Source organism: Mustela putorius, unplaced genomic scaffold, assembly GCF_011764305.1.
Source record: "Mustela putorius furo isolate JIRA1106 unplaced genomic scaffold, ASM1176430v1.1 tig00000174_pilon_pilon_pilon, whole genome shotgun sequence".
Taxonomy (NCBI): domain Eukaryota; kingdom Metazoa; phylum Chordata; class Mammalia; order Carnivora; family Mustelidae; genus Mustela; species Mustela putorius.
Window position 1 is genome coordinate 27,320,875 of NW_025421304.1, and position 27,285 is coordinate 27,348,159.

Consider the following 27,285-nt stretch of genomic DNA (forward strand, 5'->3'; position numbering starts at 1 on the left):
TACCTCATTTGGCAAAAGTCTTCCAGGTGAAAGCTGGCTTTCAGGGCTCCACCTACCACTGTTAGGTTGTCATTTTTGCCTCGTTTTTGTCCTCTGTTTATTCCTTACCAATTTTCCAGTGCATCAGTGTATTTTATTTTATTTTCTAAAGATTTTATTTATTTATTTGACAGAGAGAGATCACAAGTAGGCAGAGAGGCAGGCAGAGAGAGAGAGAGAGAGGAGGAAGCAGGCTCCCCGCCGAGCAGAGAGCCCGATGCGGGACTCGATCCCAGGACCCCGAGCCGAAGGCAGCGGCTTAACCTACTGAGCCACACAGGTCCCCGCATCAGTGTATTTTAAAAGGTTTTAAAACCTATTCCATCCGCATTAAAGTTGCTTAGCCGCACCAGCAGAAACGTAAGTGCATTTGTGAGTTCCTTAGAGGAAACCCACTGATAACCTGACTTGGGAGATCAGGCTTGGCTTCAGCCTCTTTCAACTTTCTCAGTTCATTCTCACACCCCGTTAATTCCACAGCCTCATAATGTTGTGAGCTGTACTCTTCACCCACTGGGAGCTAAAGCGCAGCGGTTTTCCTGCGTTTCCACTTACTACACAATGAGAATTCAGGCTGCTCTCCTTACACACAGCCTGTTCTCTAATTCCCTTTCCCTTTCTCTGGAAGGCATTGGGGATAATTATGTAACACCCCCCCCCTTTTTCCCTGGGTGTTTTCAGTGTTTGAGAGTTTTCTTTCTCACATTCATCTTTGGGAGTGGTGGTAGAACCCTGCAACTATCCCCCCCCCCCCCCAGTGGAGGACTTGCCATTCTGAGGTAATCTTTTCATTCACCATTCTAGTTTCCTTATAGAGCCTGCGAAAGAGGGGTGGTGTCGGGGCAACAGTTAGTAGCAACAGGGCAAATTCAGCACTCGGCTCCCGTTTTGTAATACCTGAGAGTGCTTTGTCTTTCTTTAGAATGTGAAAGATCTAAATCCTCAGCTGAGTCCCGATTACCAATTCTGGGACAGCAGGAAAAGATTCTCTTATTCACTTGAAGTAATAAGTGACTCGAGTTTCTTAGTTGTAGTAGGCGTGGTCTGGGGAATCAGTGTCCAAACACTCAGTAGTGACCCACAGGTGAACGTGGCATAGGAGAGGCAACGGAAATAGCATCTTGTGATGATCACTTCATCACCCTTCACTGTCCTAGTCCTATAGCTGAAGTCAGTACGTAAAACATATCTTGCTAATAGGTTTACGTTTTTATTGTTGGCCTCGTCCACAGCAGTGCACACTAGCTCCCCGAATGTAGGGTCTTTCCTTTCCCATTTGCCGCTGAAATCGGCCCCTAGCAACATGCCCCTAGCACAGAAGAGGTGTTCCGTGACTATTACTGGAATAAATGAACGTACGAGAATCCAAGACACACCACGCACCCCACCGCAGCTCCCTGGGTGTGGCGCAGCGACCTCCCAAGCGGGACCCACACGCGGGGGCCTCTGGGAAGTGTAGTTCTCCACCGCCTCGGAGTTGCGGGACTGAGGCTCCGCGTGCGCAGGCGCACTTCCGGCTCTGCCCCGCCGCTGCGGCCATTGTCCGGCCCCTGTGCGGCTAAAGCCGCTTTGGGCCGTCCCTCCGCACATCAGAATTGGAGAGGACTGAACCTGCAGCGGCTGCAGGAGGAGCTGGCCCCAGCCCCGGGTGGGCCCGACGTCGCGAAATCCGGAGTCCGCTGGAGGCGGTAATTCCGAGTGCGCGGGTCAAGGCGGCACCTCCCACGGTTTGGTTTGTATCCGCCCGGCCGCGCCCACCATCCTGCGGGTGGGACTGGGCGTGGCCAGAGGACAGTGTCCAGGATGCCGAGAGCCTTTAATTTGGTATCCGGGAAACGACAGGCCTAGGCGCAGTCCGCGTAGCTTCCCAAGCCTCCCCGGGAGAAGTGGCTGAGGGACGGAGGCGGGCCCGGCGCGGCCGGGAGGGGTCGGCGGTTGCAGCCGGGTGAGTGGGCCCTGTCCTCTCTTCCCAGCCCCAGTCTGGGAGCCGGCCCCAGCGAGGCAGGAATGGCCCCGAGGCCTCCGACGGCCGCGCCCCAGGTGAGCAGCGGGTTCCTAACTTCCTCAGGGCGTCCCTGCCAGCCAGGCCCCCCGGGGCGCGTTTAGAGCAGTCATTGTTTTGCACCTGGGAGACAGCCTTTCCTAGCTTGGTCATTCCCTCAGAGCCTCCCAGCCCTGCGAAACCCAGGATATCCAGAGCTGAGGAGAGTGGGCGTCCCCAAACGGGGGCCGCACTGTGGGGAGGGGCAACCCGGGCGGTGCGGTTCTGCGGGAAGAGTTAAGAGTGAATGTGTCACTGTTGAGGGTCCTGAGTGCCAGTCCAGTTCCTTGAACTATGTCAGGGAATGGAGAGGGTAGGGTGACAGTAGAGAAAGCTATAGAGGAGGAAGTTAACTGTTAGGGAAGGAGAGAGCAGCCCCAGCCTCTGACCCAGGGGCCGTAAAAAGACGGTAGGAGCCGAAGAAGCTTGGCCAGGATTTGCCTTGAAAGAGGCTGGAGGTGGGCCAGGAGGGAAAAAGAAAACACACGGAACAGGAAGGACCTGTCCCATAACTTTTCTTGTTTTTTACCTTAACAAAGATATAATAGTGTATACCCCCGCATGTCCAGCCTGCAGCTTCGTTAATATGAAGCTGTTTTAACTCATGTATTCTTGTGAGAGAGGAGGCATTTTCTAGAAGCATCACAACTCTGAGGTTATTCACTGATTTACCTAGAGTATGTGTGAAAATATAACAAGGTTCAGATGGTATTTTAATCCACACACTCTTTAGAATTAAGGAAAAATCACAAACTCCAGTTGCTAAGTGTGTGAGACCATCAGAATCAATCCAGGGGCGCCTGCCTGGCACAGTTGATTGAGAATGTGACTCTTGAACTCCGGAATGTGAGTCTGAGCCCCACGTTGGGTATAGAGATTACTTAATCCAGATAAAAATACTGATTAGTAATATCATATAAAAAGTTTATGGTAAATTAGCGGCACCTGTGTGGCTTAGGTGTTTAAGCATGGGACTTTTGATTTCAGCTCAGGTTATGATCTCAATCAGGGCCATGAGGTCAGACTCTATGCTCAGCAGAAAGACTGAGATTCTGTCTCTTCCTTTCCCTCTGCCCCCTTCCCGTTCGCGTGCATGTGCGCTCTTTCTCTAAAATAAATAAATCTTTAAAAAAATAAATAAAACAGTTTATAGTAAATTAAACATATAATGCCTTTATATATTTTACTTCTTGTTGTGTGTTTTTGTTTTATAAAGGTGAGCCTTAAGGAGTAAAACAAGTAACAATTCTAGAACAGGATAGTTGTTTGGTTTGACATGAACCAGAGCAAATAAATCACTGGACATCAGTGCAGTTCCATATAAAGTGCTTCCTCAGCAGGCTGTGGGAATTAGGACTGCTTAACACACTTAACATCTCATGGGCGTGATGATCCTTTCATTAGGGGTTGCCTTTTTTTCTTCTTCTTTTCTTTATTTATTTTTTAAGATTTTATTTATTTGATAGAATGCATACAAGTAGGGGGAGTGGCTGAGCAGGGAGCCTGATTTGGGGCGGGGCTCCATCTGAGGACCCTGGTATCAAGCTGTGAGCTGCAGGCAGATGCTTAACTGACTGAGCCACTCTGGTGCCCCAGGGGTTGCCTTTTTTTTTTTTTTTTTAAGATTTCATTTATTTATTTGACAGATACAGCGAGGGAACACAAGCAGGGGCAGTGGGAGAGGGAGAAGCAGGCTTCCCGCTGAGCAGGGAGCCAGATGCAGGTCTCCATCCCAGGACCCTGGCATCATGACCTGTGTTGAGGGCAGGCGCTTAATGACTGAGCCACCCAGGCGCCCCAGGGGTTGCCTTTTTAATGGTGAAAGTGGATTTGTGTTCTGAGCAGTGACTGTTAGGGACTGCTTTAAACTACACTTTCAAAACTTTGTTGCCCAAGTACTCTAGTTCAGTTATATTCTCTTGGGATGGCCTGACAGTCCCCTTGGATTACCTAATCCAGGCTGCAGGTAATGACCCTGGTGGAAAGACAACATCTGAATCCACAAAGGGGGTTTTTTGGTCAGAAATTTCCCTTTGTCGAGGTTCCTTTTCTCTGAGCTTGGCCCTCCAGGGAATGCAAGAGATGAGTAATTGAGTCATGTGACTGCTTCTCCTGGAGGTACTTCTCCTTCTCCTGCAGAAGTATATAGCACAGGACAGTGATATTTCTGAGGTCCAGAGGCTGCTATGCGTACAGAGAGGAGAGTGGAAATTCTGCCTGTGGGAAACAGTCAGCAGAGATGCCACTTCTGCATAGGAGCAGAGTCCAGCAAGTGAAAATGAAGGGGGTGGAGATAGAGCTGATGGACTTGGTGCGTCAGGGACGTTGGGAGGCAAGAAGATGAAGGGCGTGATCGTGAAACTGTTGTCGCGTGTGACAGTGGGTATGGGCCACCGGCAGTGGGGAAACGAGAATAGAAGGGAGTTCGGACGTTTTTCTTTGCTGCTGGGGTAACCCACTCATTCATTCATTTATCTATTCATTCGGCTGATAGCCGTTGAACCCCTGTGATGTGCTAAGACACTTTTCTAAGTGGTTGGGATATATTAGTGAACAACGTTTGTAATCTCTGATTTTGGGGGGCTTACGTCCTAGAAGGAGGAGACAGAAAAATGCAGTAAGTAACTTTTATAATATCCTAGAAGCTGACTGTACCAGAGGGGAGAAGAAGGTAGAGAAAAGTAAGGGAGATGGTGGGGGTAGATTGTGATCAGGGTGCAGCTTAAATAACGAGGTAAAGGTAAGCCTTATGCTTACTGAGATGGGGGCCTCTGGGTGGACTGGCAGGAGGCAAGGGAGTCCGTGGGGCACAGGGCTGGCAAAGAGTGCCCCCAAACAGCAGGATGTGTGCGTCATGTGTTCAGGGAGCTGCGGGTGGTTGGTGTAGCTTGAGTCACTGTTGTTGAGCAGGAAACTAAGATGACTTTTTCTTCGTTTTAAATATTGCCGTGAATGACGAAATTTGGAGCAAGAGTTTCAAAGTCAGAGCTCTCCTGAAGAGGTGTTTGAGGGGTGGGACCTTCCTCCAGCATTTGGTGAGCAAACATCTGAAGGGACTCCAAAATGGAGGGGAACAGCAGCGGGAACAGCAAAATGGATTTTCACTGAAAATCCTTAGGATCTATAGGATCCTTAGTAGCTGTGTGTAAACATTAGGTATCTTTCTCTTCATTATATGCACTATGTTTTTAGTTAGGAATAAAAAAAGGTGAAACCACCAGAACAGTAAGAAATGGGGAAAGTTTTAGAAGAAAAAAGTTGCATATGGATTTCAGGTTTACCTTGAAGGGGAGGAAGTAGAAAGGGACCAGGACCTGGTCTCCATGGACTCCAGATCCCAAGAGCTCCATGGTTAGGCTCATCGGGATGCACAGGCTCAGCCAAAGCTGTCTCGGGTCACGCGGACTCAGACAGGATGCTCCTGGACCTCCAGGGGCCGCCAAGCCACTTGCTGAACGAGGTCAGGGAATGTTCAAGCTCCCTATGTCCAGAGGTCCCCTTTCTTAGCCTCCTCCTGAGCTGCCTGGAGCCGGGCTTCAGGCCTCAGCCCAGACACACTTTCCCCTTTTGTGAGTTCGCACAGCACCTGTGCAAAGCAGTCCTAGTGCTGTTTTTATGTCCTAAGGAGTTGTGTGTTTACCCATCCGTGTCTGTACTAAGCTTTCAGCTAGCTCCTTTAGGGCAGGGCCGTTTGTCTGCTTTCATCTTTCTCCAAAGTACACGCTCTGTAAGCGGGTGTCAAAGTAGCAAGCATTCCTAACCACTTAACCCCAGCAGTAATTCTGTACTTTGTGTATTTTCTACTAAACTAGCAAAAACTATGTTTTTCTGGTAACAGTGACCCTAATTTTCTGATAAAATAATTGTGCGAAACAGTATAACTTTCACTGAACTCTTTTAAGGAATTTCGTCCTTTTTAAAATTTTTATTTTTAGTTTTTTTAAAGATTTTTTTGAGAGAACAAGAGAGAGAGTGAGAGAGCACAAGCAAAGGGGACAGCTGAGGTAGTGGGAGAAAGAGGCCTATTGCTGAGCAGGAAGCCCCACGTGGGGGCTTGATACCAGGACCCTGAGATCATGACCTGAGCCGAAGACAGATGCTTAACCAACGGAGCCATGCAGCCACTCTTTGTCCTTTTTTTAAATTTTTTTTTTAAGATTTTATTTATTTAGAGAAAGATTGTGAGCAGGAGAGGGGCAGAGGGAGTGAGAGAATCTCAAGCAGACTCCACGCTGAGCATAGAGCCTGATGTAGGGCTGCCTCTCATAACCCTGAGATTGGGGCCTGAGCTGAAATCAACAGTCAGACACTTAACCAGTTGAGCCACCAAGGCTCCCCAAGAAATTTTGTCTTTAAGACAATGTTGGGATGTCAAAACCTGTTCTTCTAAGACCTATTTCAAAAAATATTTTAAATAATGAATACTGTTATGCTAAAAAAATTTTTTTAAGTGCTGAAAAAAAAATAGAGAAGATTTTTAAAAATTGTTTTAATTTAAAAATTAAGATAGAGAAGATAACTTTTTACTAAAAAAAAAAAAATTTTATTTTTTCCTTCTCTTTTCTATGTCTTGTATATCTTATCAGGGGTACCTGGGTGGCTCAGTTGTTTAAGCATCTGACTCTTGATTTTGACTCAGGTCACGATCTCAGGGTCATGAGATCGAGCCTCATGTGTTGGGCTCCACGGAGCTCAGAGTCTGGTCAAGATTCTCTCTCTCTCTCTCCCCGCTACCCCTCCCTCTGCTCTCTCTCAAACAAATGAATACAATCTTTAAATATTTAACTATCTATCTAATCAAAGCATGTGAGCATATATATAATACAGATTTTTTTAGTTCAAAAAAGTCATTTGTGATCTTTGTTTAGTACCTCTTTATTTGTTGTGATGAGTTTTCTTCTTTTTTTTTTTTAGGATTATTTATTTATTTATTTGGCACACAGAGAGAGAGACAGCAAGAGAGGAAACACAAGCAGGGGGAGAGGAAGAGGGAGAAGCAGGCTTCCTGCTGAGCAGAGAGCCCAGTGTGGGGCTCTATCCCAAGACCCTGGGATCATGACCTGAGCTGAAGGCAGACACTTAACTGACTGAGCCCCAACTTCTGGGTTTTTTTTTAAACACTTTTGTTTTTCAGATTTTATTCATTCGTTTGAGACAGAGCATGAAGGGGGGTTGTGTAGCAGAGGGAGAAGGAGAAGCAGAGTCCCTGCTCTGCTTGGGATGATTTGGGAACAGTTGATTTCATCCTCAATTATTAAGGTTTTTACTTTTTTGCATCAACATTAGTGATTTAAGATTTTAAAATTACCCATTTCATTAAGATTTTTCACATTTCTTAACACCTGATGTGTATTTTACTGGTTTGTTTATTCCCTTTAAAGTCATTTGTTTTGTTGTTTCTTTTTTTTTTTAAGATTTTTATTTTTAAGTAATCTCTACACCCATTGTGGGGCTCCATCTCAGAACCCCGAGATCAAGAGCCACACACTACACTGACTAGGCCAGCCAGGGACCCAAGTTGTTTTTCTTTTTCTTTTCTTTTCTTTTTTTGTAAAGATTTTGTTTATTTATTTGACAAAGACCACAACTAGGCAGAGAGGGAGGCGGGGGCGGGTGGGGGAAGCAGGCTCGATGCAGGTCTTGATCCCGATGCAGGTCTTGATCCCAGGACCCCAAAATCATGACCGGAGTGGAAGGCAGAGGCTTAATCCACTGAGCCACCCAGGAGCCCCCAGTTGTTTCTTTTATATACAAGATAGGCCAGAGGTTTTTCTGTTTATCTGGTACTTAAGAGGAACCAGCTTTTGAATTTGGCTCTCAACATCATCATTTTTGTGTTTGCCCCTGCTTTTTATTTAACAAAAATATTATTTATTTATTTATTTGTTTGTTTGTTATTTATGATTCTGAAAATGATTCCTCATTTTCCTTCAGTAGGAATGACCCAGAATGGGTGCCTAGGTGGCTTAGTCAGTTGGGCATCTGCCTTTGGCCCAGGACAGGATCCTAGAGTCCTGGGATGGAGCCCTCATTGGGCTCCCCTCTCTTTGGGGAGCCTGATTCTCCCTCTCCCTCTGCCTGCCGCTCTCCCTGCTTATGCTCTTTGCCTCTGTCAAATAAAATCTTAAAAAAACAAAAAGAGTGATCCAGACTCTATATTCATTCATTCAGCAGACATTTTTGGAATACCTTCTCTATGCCAGGCAGTGGTTCTTAACTAGGGTCACATTTCATAAGTAGTCGGGCGAAGATGCATGCTTCCTTTGTGACGTCAGTAGGGCTTCATTGAGGAAATTTAGTGAGAGGGTGTACATAAATGACTGAGCTCAGTGCCTGGCCTGTGGTGAGTGTTCACTGAATGTTACCTGTTGCTCTTTTATAATGAATTACCTGAGGAGTTTTTAAAAGTTGTTTGTCAAGGCCCTCCATGCATGGCAAGTTTTCTAAGTTGCTCTGCTGATTCTGGACAATTCCACTGTGCTTAATTTTTGAAAAAAGAGTTTGAGAAGATGTTGAAGGAGTAAAACATGACCAAAAAGCTACAGTTCTAGGGACGCCTGGCTGGTTCAGTCGGTAGAACATTCATGTCTTGATTTTAGGGTTATGAGTTCAAGCCCAAGTTAGAGAGAAAGATTACTTTAAAAAAATAAATAAATAAAATCTTTAAAAAAAAAAAAGCATATATACTTAAAAAACAATCAAAACACCAAACAGCTACTATTCTGAAATGGAGATATGGACCAAATGATGAACGGGGAGGCAGGGAGATGAGGGATCTGGAAAAGCTTCAGAAGGGAAGAGACCATTGGACTGGTTCTAGAAAGGGGAGTAGGAATTTTTCCTATAATGCTGAGGGAAGAAAGTACATGGTGGTCAGATAAGATGTACAAAAGAGAACGCTGTAGTAAGGGCAAGGAGTCCAAAATTGGTGAGCAAAGGGGACAGATTTGGAGAGAAAGCTGTAAGGCTGCATCCCTATAAAGTCCCTTTAGAACCACTTTTGCTGTATCCCAAAGATTTTGGACTGCTGTGTTTTCATTTGTCTCCATCTATTTTTTTATTTCCTCTTTGATTTCTTGGTTGACCCATTCACCGTTTAGTAGCATGTTATTTAACCTCCACATGTTTGTGTTTCTTCCAGATTTTTTTCTTGTGGTTTCATAGCATTGTGGTTGAAAAAGATGCATGGTATGCCTTCATTCTTTTTGAATTTCTTCAGACTTGCTTTGTGGCCTGTCATATGAACTGTTCTGGAGAATGTTCCATGTGCACTTGAAAAGAAAGTGTATTCTGCTGTTTTAGGATGGAATGTTCTGAATGTATCTGTTGGCTCCATCTGGTCCAATGTGTCATTTGAAGCCATTGTTTCCTACTTGATTTTCTGTTTGGATGATCTATCCATTGATTTAAGTGGAGTGTTAAAGTCCTCTGCTATTATTGTATTACTCTTGAAGACTTTCTTTATGTTTTTTATGAGCTGCTTTTTGTATTTTGGTGGCTCCCATGTTGGGTGCATGAATATTTACGATTGTTATATCTTGTTGCATTATCTCCTTTATGATTATATAGTGCCCTTCTTTGTCTCTTGTTACAGTTTTTGTTTTGTTTTGTTTTTCATGTTCTTTTTTTCAGATTTTATTTATTTGACACAGAGAGAGAGATCACAAGTAGGCGGAGTGGCAGGCAGAGAGAAAGGGGGAAGCAGGTTCCCTGCTGAGCAGAGAGCCTGATGCGGGGCTTGATCCCAGGACCTTGGGAACATGAACTGAGCCGAAGGCAGAGGCTTTAACCCACTGAGCCACCCAGGCGCTCCTGTTTTTCATGTTTTTAAAAGATTTTTATTTACTTATTTGACAGAGAGAAAGTGAGCGCAAGCAAGGGGAATGACAGAGGGAGAGGGAAAAGCAGACTCCCGGCTGAGCAGGGAACCAGATGCCAGACTCCATTCCAAGAGCCCAGGATCAAGACTTGAGCCAAAGTCAGACTCTCAACCGACTGAGCCACCCAAGCATCCCTAAAGTCTTTGTTTTAAAGTCTGTTTTGTTCAATATAAGTAATGCTACTCCAGATTTCTTTTCACTTCCATTTGCATAATAAATGCTTGCCTATCTTTCCACTTTAAACCTGCATGTCTTTAGGTCTGGCGTGAGTCTCTCTTAGGCAAGATATAGATGGGTCTTATTTTTTTCTCCATTCTGTCACCCTGTGTCTTTTGACTGGAGTGTTTTGTCCATTTGTGTTCAGAGTAATTATTGGTAGGTGTGTACTTACTGCCTTTTTGTTACTTGTTTTATGGGTGCTTTTGTAGTTCTTTGCCTTCTTTTGCTCTTTTCTCTCTCTCCTGGCTTTCCTTAGTGATATACTTGGATTCCACTCTCTCTCTCTTTTCTTCTTCTTCTTTTTTTTTTTTTTGGCATGTCTGTTACTGGTTTTTGGTTTGTGGTTACCGTTAGGTTTGTATATAGAATCTTGCGCATATAGCAGTCCGTATTAAGTTGATGGTCTTCAGAGTTTGAACCCATTCTTTACTCTTCTCCCCGCCAACATTTTAGGTATATGGTGTCACAGTTTATAGCCTTTCATTTTGTGACTCCCTTGACTGTTTTTTTTTTGTACATATACTAATTTTTTTTTTTTTTTTGGCTTACTGCCAGGCTTGTGGCACTGCTTTGGACGAACTCTGGCTAAGGGTATATTGGAGGGGGCAGGTCTGCAAGAGAACGCGAAGGTTGGGGCACACGGTGCCTGTAAGGCCCTTAATGGTCTGGTGTGGGGCAGGACCTGCAGCCTCCTGGGAAAGCTCCTGCTTAGGATGGGATGTAGGGTGAGTCCACAGAAGAGCACTGGGGCTGGGTGTCCTGTGAGCAAGCTGGGTGGAGAGTGCTCACACTGCAGGGGTTCCCAAAGGTGCCCATGTATTCAGGGTGGGGCGTGGGGGAGGGAAATGGCACCTGCCAGCTCTTTTGTTCTTAGAGAAGTCTCCCAGAGATTCCTGCCCCTCCAGCAGGTGGTCTGAGATTAGGAAATAAATCTCTTATCCTGTACCCCAGGTCTTTTTCAAATTGCACCTTCCGTGGTATTATTTTTCTGGGGCTGTTTGTTGTGCCTTTTTTTTTTTTTTTTTTTTTAGATTTTTATCTATTTATTTGACAGAGATCACAAGTAAGCAGAGAGGCAGGCAGGGAGAGAGGAGGAAGCAGGCTCCCTGCCAAGCAGAGAGCCCGATGCGGGACTTGATCCCAGGACCCTGAAATCATGACCTGAGTTGAAGGCAGAGGCTTAACCCACTGAACCACCCAGGCACCTTGGGCTGTCTCTATAAAGGCCGGGACTCAATTTCTTATCACCCTGTCTGGCTCTTTGAGAGCTGAACCCAGTGATTTTTTTTTTTTCTAAGTTGCATGGGGTACCAGGTAGCTCAGTCAGTTGGGTGTCTGCCTCCTGCTCAGGTGATGGTCTCAGGGTCCCGAGATTGAGCTGAGCAGCTGGCTCCCTGATCAGCAGGGAGTCCATTTCTCCATCTCCTCCACCCCTCCCCCAGCTCATGCTGTCTTTTGCTCTACTCCCTGCTCTTTCTCTGAAATAAATAAAATCATAAAAAAAAAAAAAAACTTTATTAAATTCCCATGTGTTAAGCCCCACTTATTATAAGAACGTTCAAAGTTAGGCCCCTCTGATTTTGAAAGCTGAATGTTACAGGGATTCATCTTGCCAGTGCAGTCCCATGTGCCTGGGGTGCCTGGGGTGCCCGGGGTGGGGATCTGCTTCTTTTCTTTCTCTGTGCCCACGTTGTTCCGCCCTCCTGCAAACAGTCCCACAGATCAGTTTGGCTCCTCACCAGGCTTCACCCTTCCTACTCTCTTCGTTGTGGCCTCTTCTCTACATTTCTCTGTGGAGAGTCTGTTCTGCCAGCCTTTAAGTCATTTCCTGGGCTCCTTGCACTGAGGCGGGTGCTAAGTATATCCACAGGGTGAGGTGGAGATCTAGGACGGTCCAAAACAACGGAAACTACCTACATAATTTTAAATTTTCTAGTGGTACAATGTAGAAAGAGATGGGTGAAATTAATTTTGGTAATACATATTATTTAACCCAATATATCTGAAATATTTCTAAATGAATCAGTATTTTAAAGTTACTAACGAGATAGTTTATTTATTTCTTTACTTTGGTGCTGCTTTGAAACCCAGTGTGTAACTTATACTTGCCACACAGCCGAGTTTGAATTAGCCACATTACAGGTGCTCAGTTGTGACATGTTTCTGGTGACTACCACATCAGCATGCATCTAGAAGGTTACTGCCTGGCTTAATGGTATCATTGGCAGGGGAGGTTTTTGAGCAGAATTTGAGAATGAAAGGGAGGGTCTATATGTAGGAGATGTTTTTTGAGGCTCTTGGTGATTCCAGGGCATAAAGGAAAAATGAGACAAGGATAAGGTCCAGGTTTCCAGGTGAGATGCTCTGGATGATCATGCCCTTAGCCTAAGTGTGGCGTGTGTGTGTGTGTGTGTGTGCGTGTGCGCGCGCGCGTAAAGGAGTAATAGTGGTTTCTGTCCATGCTCAATGGTTAGATATGCCCTTAGCCCAGTTTGCAAGGCTGTTACTGGTCTGGTATCAGAAAGCACAGAGTACTTGAGTGAAAACCCTACACTGTGTCTTAGCAAATGCAATGCGTTCTAATTGGGGAAACTAACTTTGGTCTTAGAGTAGTTTGTATAAATGTGATTGTTTTTACTTACTAGCTACCATTCTCTGGTTTTCAGCTTTGGGAAGTTTCTAAGTTACAAAGTTTCCTGAGTTAGAATCTGAGCAGATTTCTGCTCTGCAGTTGGCACATGTTGGAGTGGGAGGTGGTATCTCTATATCTGCAAGTGTTGTTCTGCAGAGCTCCAAGTGTCCTTTCACCCTTCTGCTCTTAACTCTTGGGTTTTCAGCTCTGGGAACCCAGCTAGAGATGTTATAGATGAGAAGATTGGACCAGGAGGTCCGTGATTCACCCAAGGGATTGCATGTTATCAGTGGGCCACTTTTTATGGGCCCAGGAAATCGAGTCTTCTCAATGTTGTATATGCTGTTTCTAGTTCTTTGGACCTTTTATGTTAACATGACAAAGGCAAAATACTTGATACTTTGTGATAACCTTCTTAATTTTTAGAGGGGTTGATAATGAGGTCCATTCATATCTGGAAGGAGGGTGAATGCTGTCGAGTTGAGCTCTCGGAGTGGCTCGCTCACACCAGAGGTCTCAGTACATTTTACCTGTTTAATATTGCAAGCTCTTGATTGTCTTTTATGTACCAAACTGATTCTGACCTCTGGGGATTCAAAGGTGCCTAAGACAAGGTCTTGACCCTTTGGAAGCGCAATGAATAATAGGTAACAGACAATATAACGTAATGTCTTATGAGCGTGCTAAAGGGGGCCCAGGGAGGAGGGTTATGGAAGGTGTGAGGCACTTGGCCCAGACATGGGGGTAGGAGAGGAACCCCAGAAGAGAAAACTTTACAGAGTCTTGCTGAGAGAATTAATGTTACCTAGGCAGAAGAGGGTAGGCCAAGCATTTTTACAGAGGCAAAAGAGAGTGTTTAGTTTCAAGTTGTAACTCTTCTGCAGGCTGAATTATGGTGTCCACAGTTAGGAAAAGCCAGAGGTAAGGCTGTGGAAGTAAGGTGTGGACCAGGTTATGAAGGACTCTGAAGGTCACATGAAGGAATCTAATTTTTAATCAAAGAGAAACATTTTTTGGGTGTTTGGGTGGTTTAGTCGGTTAAGCATCTGTATTCAGATCAGGTCATGATCCCAGGGTCCTGGGATTGAGTCCTGAATTGGGCTCCCTGCTTAGAGTAAGGTTTGCATCTCCCTCTGCCCCTCGTGCTTGCCCCTTCTCATGCTTGCTTTCGCACACACGCTCTCTCTGTCGTGCATACATGCAAAAATAAATAAATAGAAAATCTTTAAAAAAAAAAAAAAGAAAAGCATTTATTAAATATTTCTGGAACACCTACTATGCACCAGGTCTGTTCTAGGCACTGAAGAGTCAGACATGAAGAAAATAGGTGATAGTCAGGCTCTCCCAGAGTTTACATTGTGCTCTGCAATGCATACTATAAGCAAATGAAAATATATGTTAGGTGGGAAGGACTATGAAAAGGAAAGGAAACCAGAGCGACAATGCAGGGTGGGATGCTGTTTTATGCAGGGTGGTCAGGGACGTTTGCTGTGATGAGGTGACATTGGAACAAATTGCTGGAGCAAATGAATAGGGAGCCACATGCAAATCTGCAGGAAGAAGCTTCCAAGTCAAGGGAATGGTCAAAACAAAGGCTCCAGAGCAGAAACATGCTTGGTGTGTTCCGGGAATCTGAAGGAGGAAGAGCAGTGGGTCAGGGATGAGGTTCAAGATGAAGTCAGAAACATAGTAGGGGACAGAGTGGCAGGGGGATGTGTAGGCCACTGTGAGGACTTTGGCTTTTACTTGGAGTGAACTGAGATCCTGTTGGCAGTTTTTAAGCAAAGGAGTGAATTGATCTGACAGATTTTAACACGATCACTCTGTTTGATATATGGAAGACAGACCTCAGAGCAGGGCATAAGTGGAGAAGGAGAGAAGTTAGGAGGTTGTAGCAGTAGTCCAGGTCAGAGGTGATGGTGGCCTGGTTTGTAACATGATCAAAGGTTTGCGTTTTAGAAGACTGACTCCCAGAGCGGGTAGGAAAGAGAGTTGTGGGACCAAGAGTAGAACAGAAGCCAGTAGTTGCCCTGTTGAGACAAGAAATGACATTTGTTGAACTAGACATTTGTTTACTGGTTAGCATTCCCTGCCATGAGTACAGTGTGTTTGGGGAAGCAGAAGAAAATCAGGAGCCCATGTATTAAATACAGGGAAACTGGGGGCACCTCTGCTGGCTCACTGAGAAGAGAATAGGACTCGATCTCAGAGTTATGAGTTCGAGCCCCACATAGGTGCAGAGATAATTAATTAAAAATAATAGAGATGCCTGGCTGGCTCTGTTGGAGGAACATGTGACTCTTGATCTCTGAGTTGTGAGTTCAAGCCCTACGTTGGGTATAGAGATTATTTAAATAAATAAACATTTAAAAATAATAAGTTGATTGGAGGGACCAGTTAGGCAAAGGAATCCAGGTTGGCTGACAACCAAAGGGGCTGTATGTTTACAGGACAGAGTAGGCAATGAGGAGAAAGTGTTATTTCTTACAACCTGACTTAAAATGCCTGCCTCGATCCAACCCCTTTTACCCTGCTGGCCATGCCCATCCCAAGCCCAGCCTCTCTTTTCAAGCTTGGTAGTCCCCAGATTGGATTCCCACTTTCTTCTCCGATTCAAATGGTACTTACTTCTTCAGGCCTAGCGCATAGCCAGCCTTATTTTCTGTCCTCTGCAGGCCTGTGGCACCTCGCTTTACTACGAGTTGTCTCATACTGTGCTGTAATGAATAAAGCATCTTAAAATAGACTGGAACCTACTCAAGGACTGCAGTGTTTTTCAGTTGCATATTTCCTTCTGCCACAGTGGATCTGGTAAAGCCAGGCACCTAGTGAATGTCTCCTGCCATCTTCCCTGGCACAGTCCAGATCCCTGATTTCTGTCGGAAAAATCTCTCACATTCCAGCACTTCCTTGTTCCTGCAGGAAAACAGCCACCGTGTTGAGCAAGAATACGGTATGGAGGAGCCAGTGTTGGGTGTGGATGTGGTCATGATCCTCTCTCAACAGGAGGAGGGCTCTCTCCTGTCTTCTCTAGAATTCACATCTCTGTCAGGAAACCAAAGTTCAGTGTGAATCAGATACTTGCTGGACACTGTGTTTTCAAGTTAAAGAAAAAAAGGTACAGTCTCTGCCCTCATAAAATGCTCAACATCTAACTAGGAAAACAAGTATTAAGTAGATTATTAGGTTTATTCAAATAGTCATAGGTGTACAAAATGGCTTAAAACACATAATACCAAAACAAAAACCAAACAAACAAAAAAAACAAACCCAAAACACATAATACAGGGATTGACCCTCCAGTGGGGGATCCGAAGACTTCACTGAGGATCTGTTAACCAAGACCTGAAGTATGAAATGGAATTAGCACAGGAAAGACAAGTGGGAAGGTGGGGAGAGAATGATACCCCGCAGGAAACTGAAGTAGCTCCAGAGGAGCTATAGCGGGGCCCACAGAGAGAGAGGGACACAAAATAAGGTGGAAACTTCCATGTAACCTTCCCTTACTGCTCCAGTTAACCCAGCTCTGCTCTCAGTGCCTTTTCACACTAATTATCTTTACCATATTTTACTGTATACATTTTGAGATCGAAATCCAACCAGGACCAAAGGAAATATTTCAGGTAGGGCATGTTGACAGGTATCTCATAGCCTTAACAAGGCCTGGTAAGACAAGACAAAACTCAGTCCTTAAGTACTGGAACTGATGGAGAGGCATGGGGTTCTTAGCCAGCCTAGGTTCATTGAGTAGTAAGGAAGAAGTGATTGCAGGGGGTAAGAATTGGGAAAAGACCTTGACCTAGCAATTCCAATTCTAACTAGCTATATCTACAAAAAGGAGTTACTGTGGTAATGTTTGTAGGAGCAAAATACTGACTAATTGTCCACTAACAGGGACTGGTTTATTCACTCACCAACCATTTTTTTTTAAAGGATTTTATTATTTAAGAGAGAGAGAGAGAGAGTGATAGAGCATGAGTGGGTTAGAGAGGGAGAAGCAGACTCCCCGCTGATCAGGGAGCCTGACATCAAGCTGGATACCAGGACCCCAGGATCATGACATGAGCTGAAGTCAGACACTAAACCGACTGAACCAGCTAGGCTCAGCGCAGCCCCCTCACCAAGCATTACTTAAACATCCACTCTGTGCTGGGCATATAAATGATTAAGATAGATAAAGTCCCTCTTCTTGTGGAGCCCATGGTGGCTGGGATGGGGGGCAGAGAGGTTAACAAGTTAATCTCAGATTATTGTTGAAAGTACAGGTGTCCTTTTTACCTGCATGTGTTTGGTTCCTCAGTTCAAGTGGCAGGGATTCGGCCAGTGAGAAGTGCCTGTGTTTGGAGGAATATTAACATGGTATAGTGCGATGGGGAGTAAATTGGAGGGAGGTGCTAGGGCAACTTTCCTGAGGGGTGTGCTCAAGATGAGAACTGAGTTTCTAGTTAGAAACTAGTTTTCCACCATGTAGAGATCCTAGGGAAGAGGGTGACAAGTATAAAAGCCCCAGGGTAGGAACAAGCTGGATGTATTCAGGGATCAGCAAGGGCAGCCTGGCTGGTGGGCATGTCTGGATCTCCTCCGTAGGACAGTGGGGTGCTCTTGGTTTTAGGCGATGAATATGTTATGGTACTGTTGTCTGTGGAGTACTATGAGGCAATTCAAAGGGATATGGTGGAATTATTTGTACTCCTATGGGAGGATCTCCAAGATACATAGTTAAATGCAAAAAGCAAGTTGTAGAGCCATATGTAAGGTATTTCACAAAACAAGACTCTCTGTATGTGTGAATGAAACATGGAGTAGGGACTCTTGCATGTATGTACCGAACTGTTCACAGTGCTGATTTCTAGGGAGCACGGTGAAAGGGGTGAAGGAGGGCCATAATTTTTACCCCCCCCCCTTATATCTGGATTTGGTAACAAAAGTGCGTGGGCAGTGAGGAATTGATGATTGTGTGACAAGGCTTGGCTTTCCAAGAAAACATAATAGCTAAGAAGGGGTATGGGCTTGCAGAACATGTTGCCCCTCATGACATTCCTGCCTGCCGTACTGGATTCTTTACAAAATTATGTGAGCAGCTAGTGTATTTAACCCAACATTGCCCCCTCAGGATGTCAAATGTGTGATCACTGTTTCTGATAGCCCTGAAGTATGTTCCCAGTGTTGCCATGGGAACATCTGTAGTGTGGATCCCTAGTTGAACAGGAATGTGATCCTACAGGAATCAGTGACATTCAAAGATGTGGCTGTGGACTTCACCCAGGAAGAATGGCACCACGTGGACCCTGCTCAGAGACGCTTGTACAGGGATGTGATGCTGGAGAACTATAGCCATCTGGTTTCTCTTGGTAAGGACTGAGTCAGTATCTTGCCTACTGGCAGGTTTTTTCTTTCTGAGGTGCTAAGATTGTGGGGCTCGTAGATCAGGTGGCCATGAGCAGGGTTGCCTCACAATTAGAGCTTCTTCTTCTCTTTCGGACTCAGCTTTATAGTTCCCTGAGCCTGCTCTTTAGGTAAAGTTCTTTCTTTTGCAGAACCGGAAGTAGGTCATTTGGTTGCATGACTCCTCAAGTTGCACCTTTTTTTTCCCTTCAGAGTTCCTGAAGATCAAGGACTAGTACTGACTTGTAGGAGGGGTCTTTGTCCACTTGCACAAACAACCAAATCTTGTGTATTTACCCATGAGCAGGGTATCAAGTTTCCAAGCCAGAGGTGATCTTCAAATTGGAACAAGGAGAAGAGCCGTGGATATCAGAGGGAGAAATCCAGAGACCTTTCTGTCCAGGTAAATGAGGGGGAATGAGGCATGCAGGAATCCGGGCGCACAGTGGCACAGCTGGGGCAGGGCAGAGTGCAGAGCACCTTCATATTGGCGCCTTGGGAACTCCTAGACCTGCAGAGGAGACGGAGCCATCTCCCTTCTCCAGTAGGGTGTTCCTGCTGCTGGCAGGTCTCAGAGGAAAATGTACCCCTTTGTCCTACACAGAATACCATTCATATACTGTGACCCGATTGCTGGATTTTCTCCTCTGGTGTCTTCTGTCTCCCATCATGATTAGCAATCCATTTTCTTATTCATTGAGACATTAATTGAACTCTCATGTCCTCTTGTTTTGTCTTTCTGCTTTTACAGTCGGTGGCCCCAGACTTGTAGGCAGTACCCATGGCTTTGATTCTCCCATCTTTTCATAACTTGCCTTCAGACTTCTTTTCCTCAGCACACTCCTGTACCACCTCTCTGGAGAAGAGTACCACCTTCCTTCCATCCTGTTCTCATGCCAGTGTGCTTCATTGCCTCTCCACGGTTCCTGGAGTATCATCCTTTCCTGATCTCCGGGCTTACTAAGTACTTTGTAGCTTTAGGTCTTTGACTTTGCTTGGTTTTCTCCCTAAGCGAGAGGGAGATGCTCTTCCTCCCCTTTTCTTTCTGTATTACCCCCAAACAAGGGTGGTAGTTACAGAGCTTTATTCTATACTTTGGACCTAGAAATAATCCTTACTTGTACCCTGGTCATTTTTTTCCCTTCTCGTAGGACCCATCCTTGTGGAAGTCCCATGCAATTAAATACCTAAAATCTAAATTAATCATCTTTCATCGCCAGCCAGCATATTTTGCTACATTACTCGTTTCTCCCTTTGCCCATTAGAAACCACTGAATCTCTAATCCCTCAGTACAAACAGCCCAGTCAGTTTAGACTTCTTGCAGTTCAGGTTAGCTTCCTCTCAAACTAGGCCCCACTTGGAGATTCTACAATTCCCAGTTGAAATTGATCAGTCTTTTCTTTAATAAGCAATATTGGATTTTTAAAATCATAGCTTTTTTGAGATATAATTTAAATGCCATAAAATTCACCTTTTTAAAGTGTACAGTTTCGTGGTGCTTAAGATATTTACTGAGTTGTGCAACCATCACCATTATCTAACTACAGAAAATTTCAACACCCCAAAAGAAGCCCCATACCCATTAGCAGCCACTCTCCATTCCCCTCAACTCCTGCACCCATTAATCTTTATCAATGGATTACCATTTCTGGATATTTTATGTAAATGGAGTAATATAATATGTAGCCTTTTGTGACTGGCTTCTTTCACTTAGCATAATATTTTCAGGGTTCATTCATGTTGTAGCATGTATTAGTACCTTCATACTTTGTATTGCTGAGTAATACTCCATTGTATGGACAAACCACCTTTTCTTTATCTACTCATCACTTGGTGGACCATATTGGATTTTAATGCTCTATCTTCATAAACCACTTACCTCTGACAAAACCTTGCTGTTACTCCCTATACCCCGTTATAGGAAATAAAACTCCCCCTCGACTTACAGGGCCCCTATCATATCTTCCAGGATTCTCTTTCTGTTCCCACTAAAACAAGTTCCACTTGGGTTGAACTTTTTAATGTTTTCTGTAAGTAATGTACAGTTTCCCTAGTCAGGTGATACTCTCTACCTATCCAGAGCTTTCTATTCCTTAAGTTCAAGGTGTCTGTTCGATCCATGAACTTACTATGTATTTATGTATTTATTTCTTCCTTCCCTGAGCACAAATACCATTTATATCATCTTTACTGCCCAAGCTCAGATTTTAAAAATATACCATCTGATGGTTTTCCTTTTTTATCAAAAAATTGATTCTTATTTCTAAGACTTCAGGCTCTTGGAGAAAGAGTCTATTGTATTATCTATGTATTCGGTATTACAGAGCACATAAAAAGCAGTCAGGAATTACTTGATTGTTTTTTCATGTGATTGGGGAGAGAACTTTCTCATTCATTCATGTCAGCATTTCTTGAATATCCCTCTGAGAAGTATTCTAGAAGAAATACAAAGCATTTTCTGTCATTTAGAAAATTAGAATTGAGTCTTGTTCCAGGATAAGGAATTTTGAGGCTTAGGGTCCCTTAATTGTTGCTTTTTTTCTCCTGACACTTTATGAATATTTTCAAATGTATAGGAAGTTGAAAAAACTATACAGTGAACACCATATACCTACCACCAAGATGTTACAGTTGTTAAAATATTATTACGTTTGCTTTATCACATATTCATCTATCCCTTCTATCAATCTTTTTTTGAAATCTGTCATACTTTTTGATGCATTTCCAACTAAGTTGCCAACACAAGTACATTTCACTCCTATATTCCTGTGTATCATTAACCAGAGTTCAATATTTATGGGGCTTTTTCCAAGAAAGACATGCATACAGTAAGATATGCAGCTCTTCTAAGGACCAGCCAGTTGATTTTGACAAATGCACTCACCCATCTAACCCAAATTCATTTCAACATAGAACATGTCCATCACCTCAGAGCCCTCCTTCTCCTTAGTTTTTAAAAGTTACCGTTTTTTAGAGGCTCCTGGGTGTCTCAGTCATTAGGCAGCTCCCTCGGCTCAGATCATGATCCCAGGGTCCTGGGATCGAGCCCCACATCAGGCTCCCTGATCGATAGGAAGTCGGCTTCTCCCTCTCCCAGTCCCTCTAATTGTAGTTCCCTCTCTTGATGTGTCTCTCTCTGTCAAATAAATAAATAAAATCTTAAAAGAAAAGAAAAGAAACCTAGAAACTAATTGCCTGGTATTAGTATTTTGAGGTTAAATAGGGGTTTGGTTTTGGTTTTTTTTGAGATTTTATTTATTTATTTGACAGCACCAGCGAGCATAAGCAGGGGAAGGGGCAGAGGTAGAGGAAAAAGCAGACTCCCCACTGAGCAAGGAGCCCGATGTGGGACTTGATCCCAGGACCCTGGGATCATGACCTGAGCCAAAGGCAGATACTTAATAACTGAGCCACCGGGCACCCTGAAACAGCGGTTTAGAGATCAATTTATTAGACTAAGTAAAATCCTTTTTGCTCAAGAGAGGTGAATAGTGTAGAACCAGAACTCCAATAGGCTAAAACCTTAGCCCTAATTATAAAGGCAATGATGATTTGCCTCCTAAAATAGGACTTTATCTCAGCTTTTAAAGTATAGCAGTTGGTCTCCAAGTATGTCAAAGGATGATTTCCATTACATCAATTGCTGTGGATTTTCTCTCTAGGATTTGAAGATTTGGAGCCTCAGAGGAGACTTTAAAGAAATTGTGAATTGGCTGTATTAGGAAGACAGATTTGGGGATGATTTGTAAAATGGGCAGGAAGCATGAAGAACATACAGGATCTTGCAAGACAGACCATGGTTTTATTCCATTTGTGTCTGTGCTAAACATTCTCATGCTCACTTATTCCCTTACTTCCTAACCAGTCCTCCTAGAGGGGCTTCCTCATTCTAGACTTACCATACCCTCTGGCTCGGTGGTCTGCGCTGTCACTTCTCCATTCTCTTCCTTTCCTTCATTGTGGGTCTTCTCTCCAAACTATAGGACTAATTGCAAAACAGAATCATGTATAGTTTATATTTCTTTCGTTTCCCCATTCCTGCTGTAGTAGTCTGTTTCAGCAGGAGGGAATAGGGGACTTTTGTACTTTGGATTTTTTTTTCAGACTGGAAGACGAGGCCTGAAGCCAAATCATCACATCTGCAAGAGGGCATCTCTACAGGATCCCGTAGCACAGATGGCCTTTCACATGCCACTTTCCAAAGCACTTGGGATGTTGGTAGCCAGTTTGAGAGGCACCAGGAAAACTGGAAAAGGTACTTGGGGCCAGATGCATCCAACCAGAAGAAAATAATCACGCCAGAAGAAAACTTCCAGCAAAATAAATTTGGTGAAAACTCTAGATTGAACACAGTCCTAGTTACACAACTGAACATTCCTTCAAGGCCTAATGAATGTGGTACATTTGGAAGCAATTTGGGACATACTTCAGATATAATTAATCAGAATAACATCCTTGCGAAAAAGAAACCTTATAAATGTGACAAATGTAGAAAAGCCTTTATTCATAGATCATCGCTTACTAAACATGAGAAAACTCATAAAGGAGAGGGAGCTTTCCCCAATGGTACAGATCAGGGTATTTATCCTGGAAAGAAACACCATGAATGTACTGACTGTGGGAAAACCTTCCTCTGGAAGACACAACTTACTGAGCATCAGAGAATTCACACTGGGGAGAAGCCCTTTGAATGTAATGTGTGTGGGAAGGCCTTCAGGCATAGCTCATCCCTTGGTCAGCATGAGAATGCTCACACGGGAGAGAAGCCTTACCAGTGCAGTCTCTGTGGGAAAGCCTTCCAGCGCAGCTCTTCCCTTGTTCAACACCAGAGAATTCACACTGGAGAGAAACCCTATCGATGCAATTTATGTGGGAGATCTTTTAGGCATGGCACATCCCTCACTCAGCATGAGGTCACACATAGTGGAGAGAAACCCTTCCAGTGTAAGGAATGTGGGAAAGCCTTTAGTCGATGTTCTTCCCTCGTCCAGCATGAAAGGACTCATACGGGAGAGAAACCTTTTGAATGTAGCATATGTGGGAGGGCTTTCGGTCAGAGTCCATCCCTTTATAAACATATGAGGATTCATAAGAGAGGCAAACCTTACCAAAGCAATAACTATAGCATAGATTTCAAGCACAACTCATCTCTTACTCAAGATGAAAGCACCGTCGCTGAAGTGAAATCCTATCATTGTAATGACTGTGGGGAAGACTTCAGCCTCATTACTGACTTTACTGATCATCAGAGGATCCATTCTGGACAGAACCCCTATGAATGTGAGCAGAACTTTAGTCAACAACCTGTTTCTCATCCTGGAGAGAAACCCTATCAGTGTAATGTATGTGGAAAAGCTTTCAAAAGGAGTACAAGCTTCATAGAGCATCACAGAATTCACACTGGAGAAAAACCCTATGAATGTAACGAATGTGGAGAAGCCTTCAGTCGGCGCTCGTCACTTACTCAGCACGAGAGAACCCACACTGGAGAGAAACCCTATGAATGTATTGACTGTGGGAAAGCCTTCAGTCAGAGTTCATCCCTCATTCAGCACGAGAGAACGCATACTGGAGAAAAACCCTACGAGTGTCATGAATGTGGGCGAGCCTTTCGGAAGAAAACCAATCTTCACGATCATCAGAGAATTCATACTGGAGAAAAACCCTATGCGTGTAAGGAATGTGGGAAAAACTTCAGTAGGAGTTCAGCACTAACTAAACACCAGAGAATCCATGCACGAAATAAACTGTAGAAGCCCTGATATTAAGGAATGTGCAGAAAATTTTAGCTAAAATATTGTTCTTATTTAGTATCTGAGAATTCTTACTGGAGAGGAAGCTTGAGAATGTGAGGGCTCTGTGTGTGTGTGTGTGTGTGTGAGAGAGAGAGAGAGAGAGAGAGAGAAGAGAGCTCTGTGCTAGTGAAAAAAAATTCTTTTTTTAAATATATAGAAACTACATTCTCAAATCTGATTATAGACTTTTGTAAAAACAACTACAAACATCATATATAACCAATTGGAAAGGATATGCCTATGTATTGGACTTTATAAAGCTTTTGAATATATGTATGCAGGAGATCATCAACTTTGAACAGTTTGACTTGTAACTCTGTGTTTACAACCTTTTTTAATAAAGCTCCTGCAGTAATGACCAAAACTTACTTTTAAAATTGCTTGACAACTGCATTCAACTGCAGCTCTTACATTAAATTCGCCATGGAAACCAATTCCACCTCCTGGAATCCAACATTCGAAGAATGAGATCAGCTGGTCCAACCACTTCATTGTACAGATGAAGAAACCAAAAGCCAAAGATGTGAAGTGGTTTGCACAGTGTGATACAGCTTATAATGGCAAAGCTGGGTGGAGAAAGCAGGTCTCCTGGATCTTTGGCCCTATGGTCTAGCCACTGAGAAGGTATTTGGGAATTCAGAGGGCTTTATGTAAATTTTAAAATAAATCAGATGCACAAACTAATGAGCACTCGGATACTCTAGGAATTCATAAAAGCATAAGAGGCAGCAAAATACAGAGGCAGATTTGTCACAGACATATTCAGAACAGCTTGTTGGAAGCTTACATACCAAAATGTTAACAAAAACTGTGAATAGTTCAACTGCTGGTGACTTTTTTTCCTTTTCCCAAGTGTAATATTTATACTTTACACTATCATATCTCAGTTTCATAGACCAGTTAAGTCCTTACTGTGTTTTTTTTTGTTTTGTTTTGTTAATCACACTCCCATGAGAAAACGCTGCCCCAAGCTTCCTATTATTAAACCAATGGGAAAACAGCACAAAACTAAAGAGGAAAAAATTTCCCCAAGTTAATTTTACTGTGGAGAAGTATAAATATAATTACCCATTGTCATAAAATCTTGTCTTTAAATCAGTTTTGAGAACCGATGTGATGACCCATTTTGTGTGCCAAGGAAATAGTTCATTATGAAAAATTCAACTTCTTTAGTTCTATGCTGCTCTTCCATCAGTAAGGCATGAGATCAGCATCAGTAGCCCAACCCAATCCCAATGTTCTCTCATGCCTCCCATGGATTATCCTAAAGGTGCCAAATTTATCTCCAGATAAATTTGGAAGCAACTGTGGACCTTGACCCCTTTGACACAACAGCCTTTCCCAAGTAAATTTTCCCACCCTGATGAATCCTGGAGAGGAATGATATGGGTGATGTTGATGGTAAACGTTTCCTATTGCCTTCTTTGCATGCCAAGTAGCAGGATCCATTATCCTTGTCTCATCCTGGACAACAGGAGGTAGCTCCCAAATAGTCTTCATAATTCTTTGCAGGAAGAGTGTGCATGGGGGCTGAAAGGTGTGATGTCTAGCCCAGTAGTCCATCACAAATGGAACAAGATGGGAATCTGCCCTTCCAAGACTTTAACCATGCAAAAAATACCTGGTTTGTGGTGTTCCATGCTTAACACACACACACAGTGCCAAGACCCTGTGTTGTCTGATACATTGTTTGACAATGGGTAATTCTATACAGACTCCTGCCCCCCCACCCTGTGGCTATCATGCTTATCAAGAATAATTTGCTGCTGAGTATTTGGGGATTCCCCTAGTGGACTATTTGCAAGAATGACATAAATTGTAACCTAGTTGAGTGCTATCCTACTTCTTTGGAAGTTTGTAAAGACTTAGGTCCAGAAGACTCAAAGAAAACCGCTGGCATTTGTGTGGAACTTGGCCTAGATCCAACCAGTCTCTGAATCTCAGCACATCAGCATTGACAGAGAAGGAGCCCAGAGTGTCCGTGGTATGTGTGGTTGATTGAACAGAGGATTTTCTAGTTCCAGCAATCAGGCACATGCACTTAGGAATACCCAGCTTCCTAAGCAACATGAAATGGATCCTTGTAACATCATTGTATTATTTCAATAAATAGCCTTCTAAGTTGAGTGGATGTCAGTTTGTCTGTTTCAGTTTTCAGAACTTGGCTAAGATTAAAGTATGGTGCATCCAGGAGGAGGGATTAACTGCTAAACTCATCACGGTCAGGTGAGTTAATAATAGCTACCATTTATTCATGCTTACTACTAGAAAGAAATCATCTGAAATATTTTGTAGCCGTCATTTCATTTAATCCTTACAATTCCTTGTTCTAGGTCTTATGGTGGCTCTTGTCTCTGCCCACCTTTTTTCTCCCTCTTTTTCTTGTAACATTTCTGCTGTACTGACCCCAGGAACTAAGTCAACATCCCTGGGGCTTAATGATAGTTCTAGGGGCAAGTATGTGACCTAATTGAGCCAGAGTCCTTTGCCAGAAAATGTTCTAAATAGATTTGGCAGGGACACTTTAATTTTCTGTTGCTAGACTGGAAAGGTGAAGGCCTAAAACTGCCTAGAGTCCAGTTCCTTATCAGAAAGGAAAGGTCCGTTGGAGGAGGAGATGCAGCCAACACGTTGGTGTTCTCATTGCTAATCCTGAGGTCCTTGGACCTGGCTCAATTTCTGAAACTCTTCCTCGGGTTCAGCGGACTCTCCACTGTGGTCCAGTTTACTCCTTTTTGATTAAGCTAATTTGTCAGATTTCTGTTGTTTATATTAGAGAAACGCAATACATGTCTCCTCATTTTCTAATGGGAAATAAGAAATACTTTACCTCTCTGTGGCCTGGGAAGACAGGACAGTGTATGCCTGACAGTGGGCCTGGTTTTTTCTTGCTCAGCTGTTGAAATGAAAATGTCACGTCAGGTTCTGCTGCCCTACCTTCACCTAATTGATCACCCTCTTTTAATTTCTCATAGTTTACCATTAATGTGCTTTAAATTACCACGGTTTGTATTTGTGATTATTTGGGTTTCTCCCCACTCTCACCTGAAACCAGATCGTGATTTCCAGGAAAGCAGGGTCTCTGTCTCTTGATAATTTCTTTGTTCCCCTGCTTATCAGAATGCCAGTCACAGGGTAGGTACTTAAGGTAATCTTGCTAAGTGAGTGATGGAGTAGAGATCTGTTAGACAAAGCAGACTGGCTTATAAATGAAAGGGTGCTCGATCCTGAAACCAGAATTTTGCCAATGAAGGCAATAAGATGCTATTTCATACCCATTAGGGTGGCAAAAA

General features: G+C 43.7%; 1 protein-coding gene across 9 annotated transcripts in view; it reads left to right on the top strand.

Annotated features, from left to right (window-relative positions):
* Nucleotides 1–26,118, top strand: part of ZFP90 (ZFP90 zinc finger protein) — a 98,969-nt gene extending 72,851 nt beyond the window's left edge. The window contains exons 1-6 of one of the 9 annotated variants that reach the window (XM_045076218.1): nt 1,516–1,771; nt 2,013–2,079; nt 9,938–10,058; nt 18,036–18,162; nt 18,504–18,599; nt 22,302–26,118. In XM_045076218.1, the coding sequence (XP_044932153.1) occupies nt 18,129–18,162; nt 18,504–18,599; nt 22,302–23,950 (1,779 nt within the window). In that variant the 5' untranslated portion in view covers nt 1,516–1,771; nt 2,013–2,079; nt 9,938–10,058; nt 18,036–18,128 and the 3' untranslated portion in view covers nt 23,951–26,118. The other 8 variants (XM_045076221.1, XM_004744519.3, XM_004744520.3 and 5 more) reach the window with 8 other exon arrangements.
* Nucleotides 26,119–27,285: the final 1,167 nt, after the last annotated feature.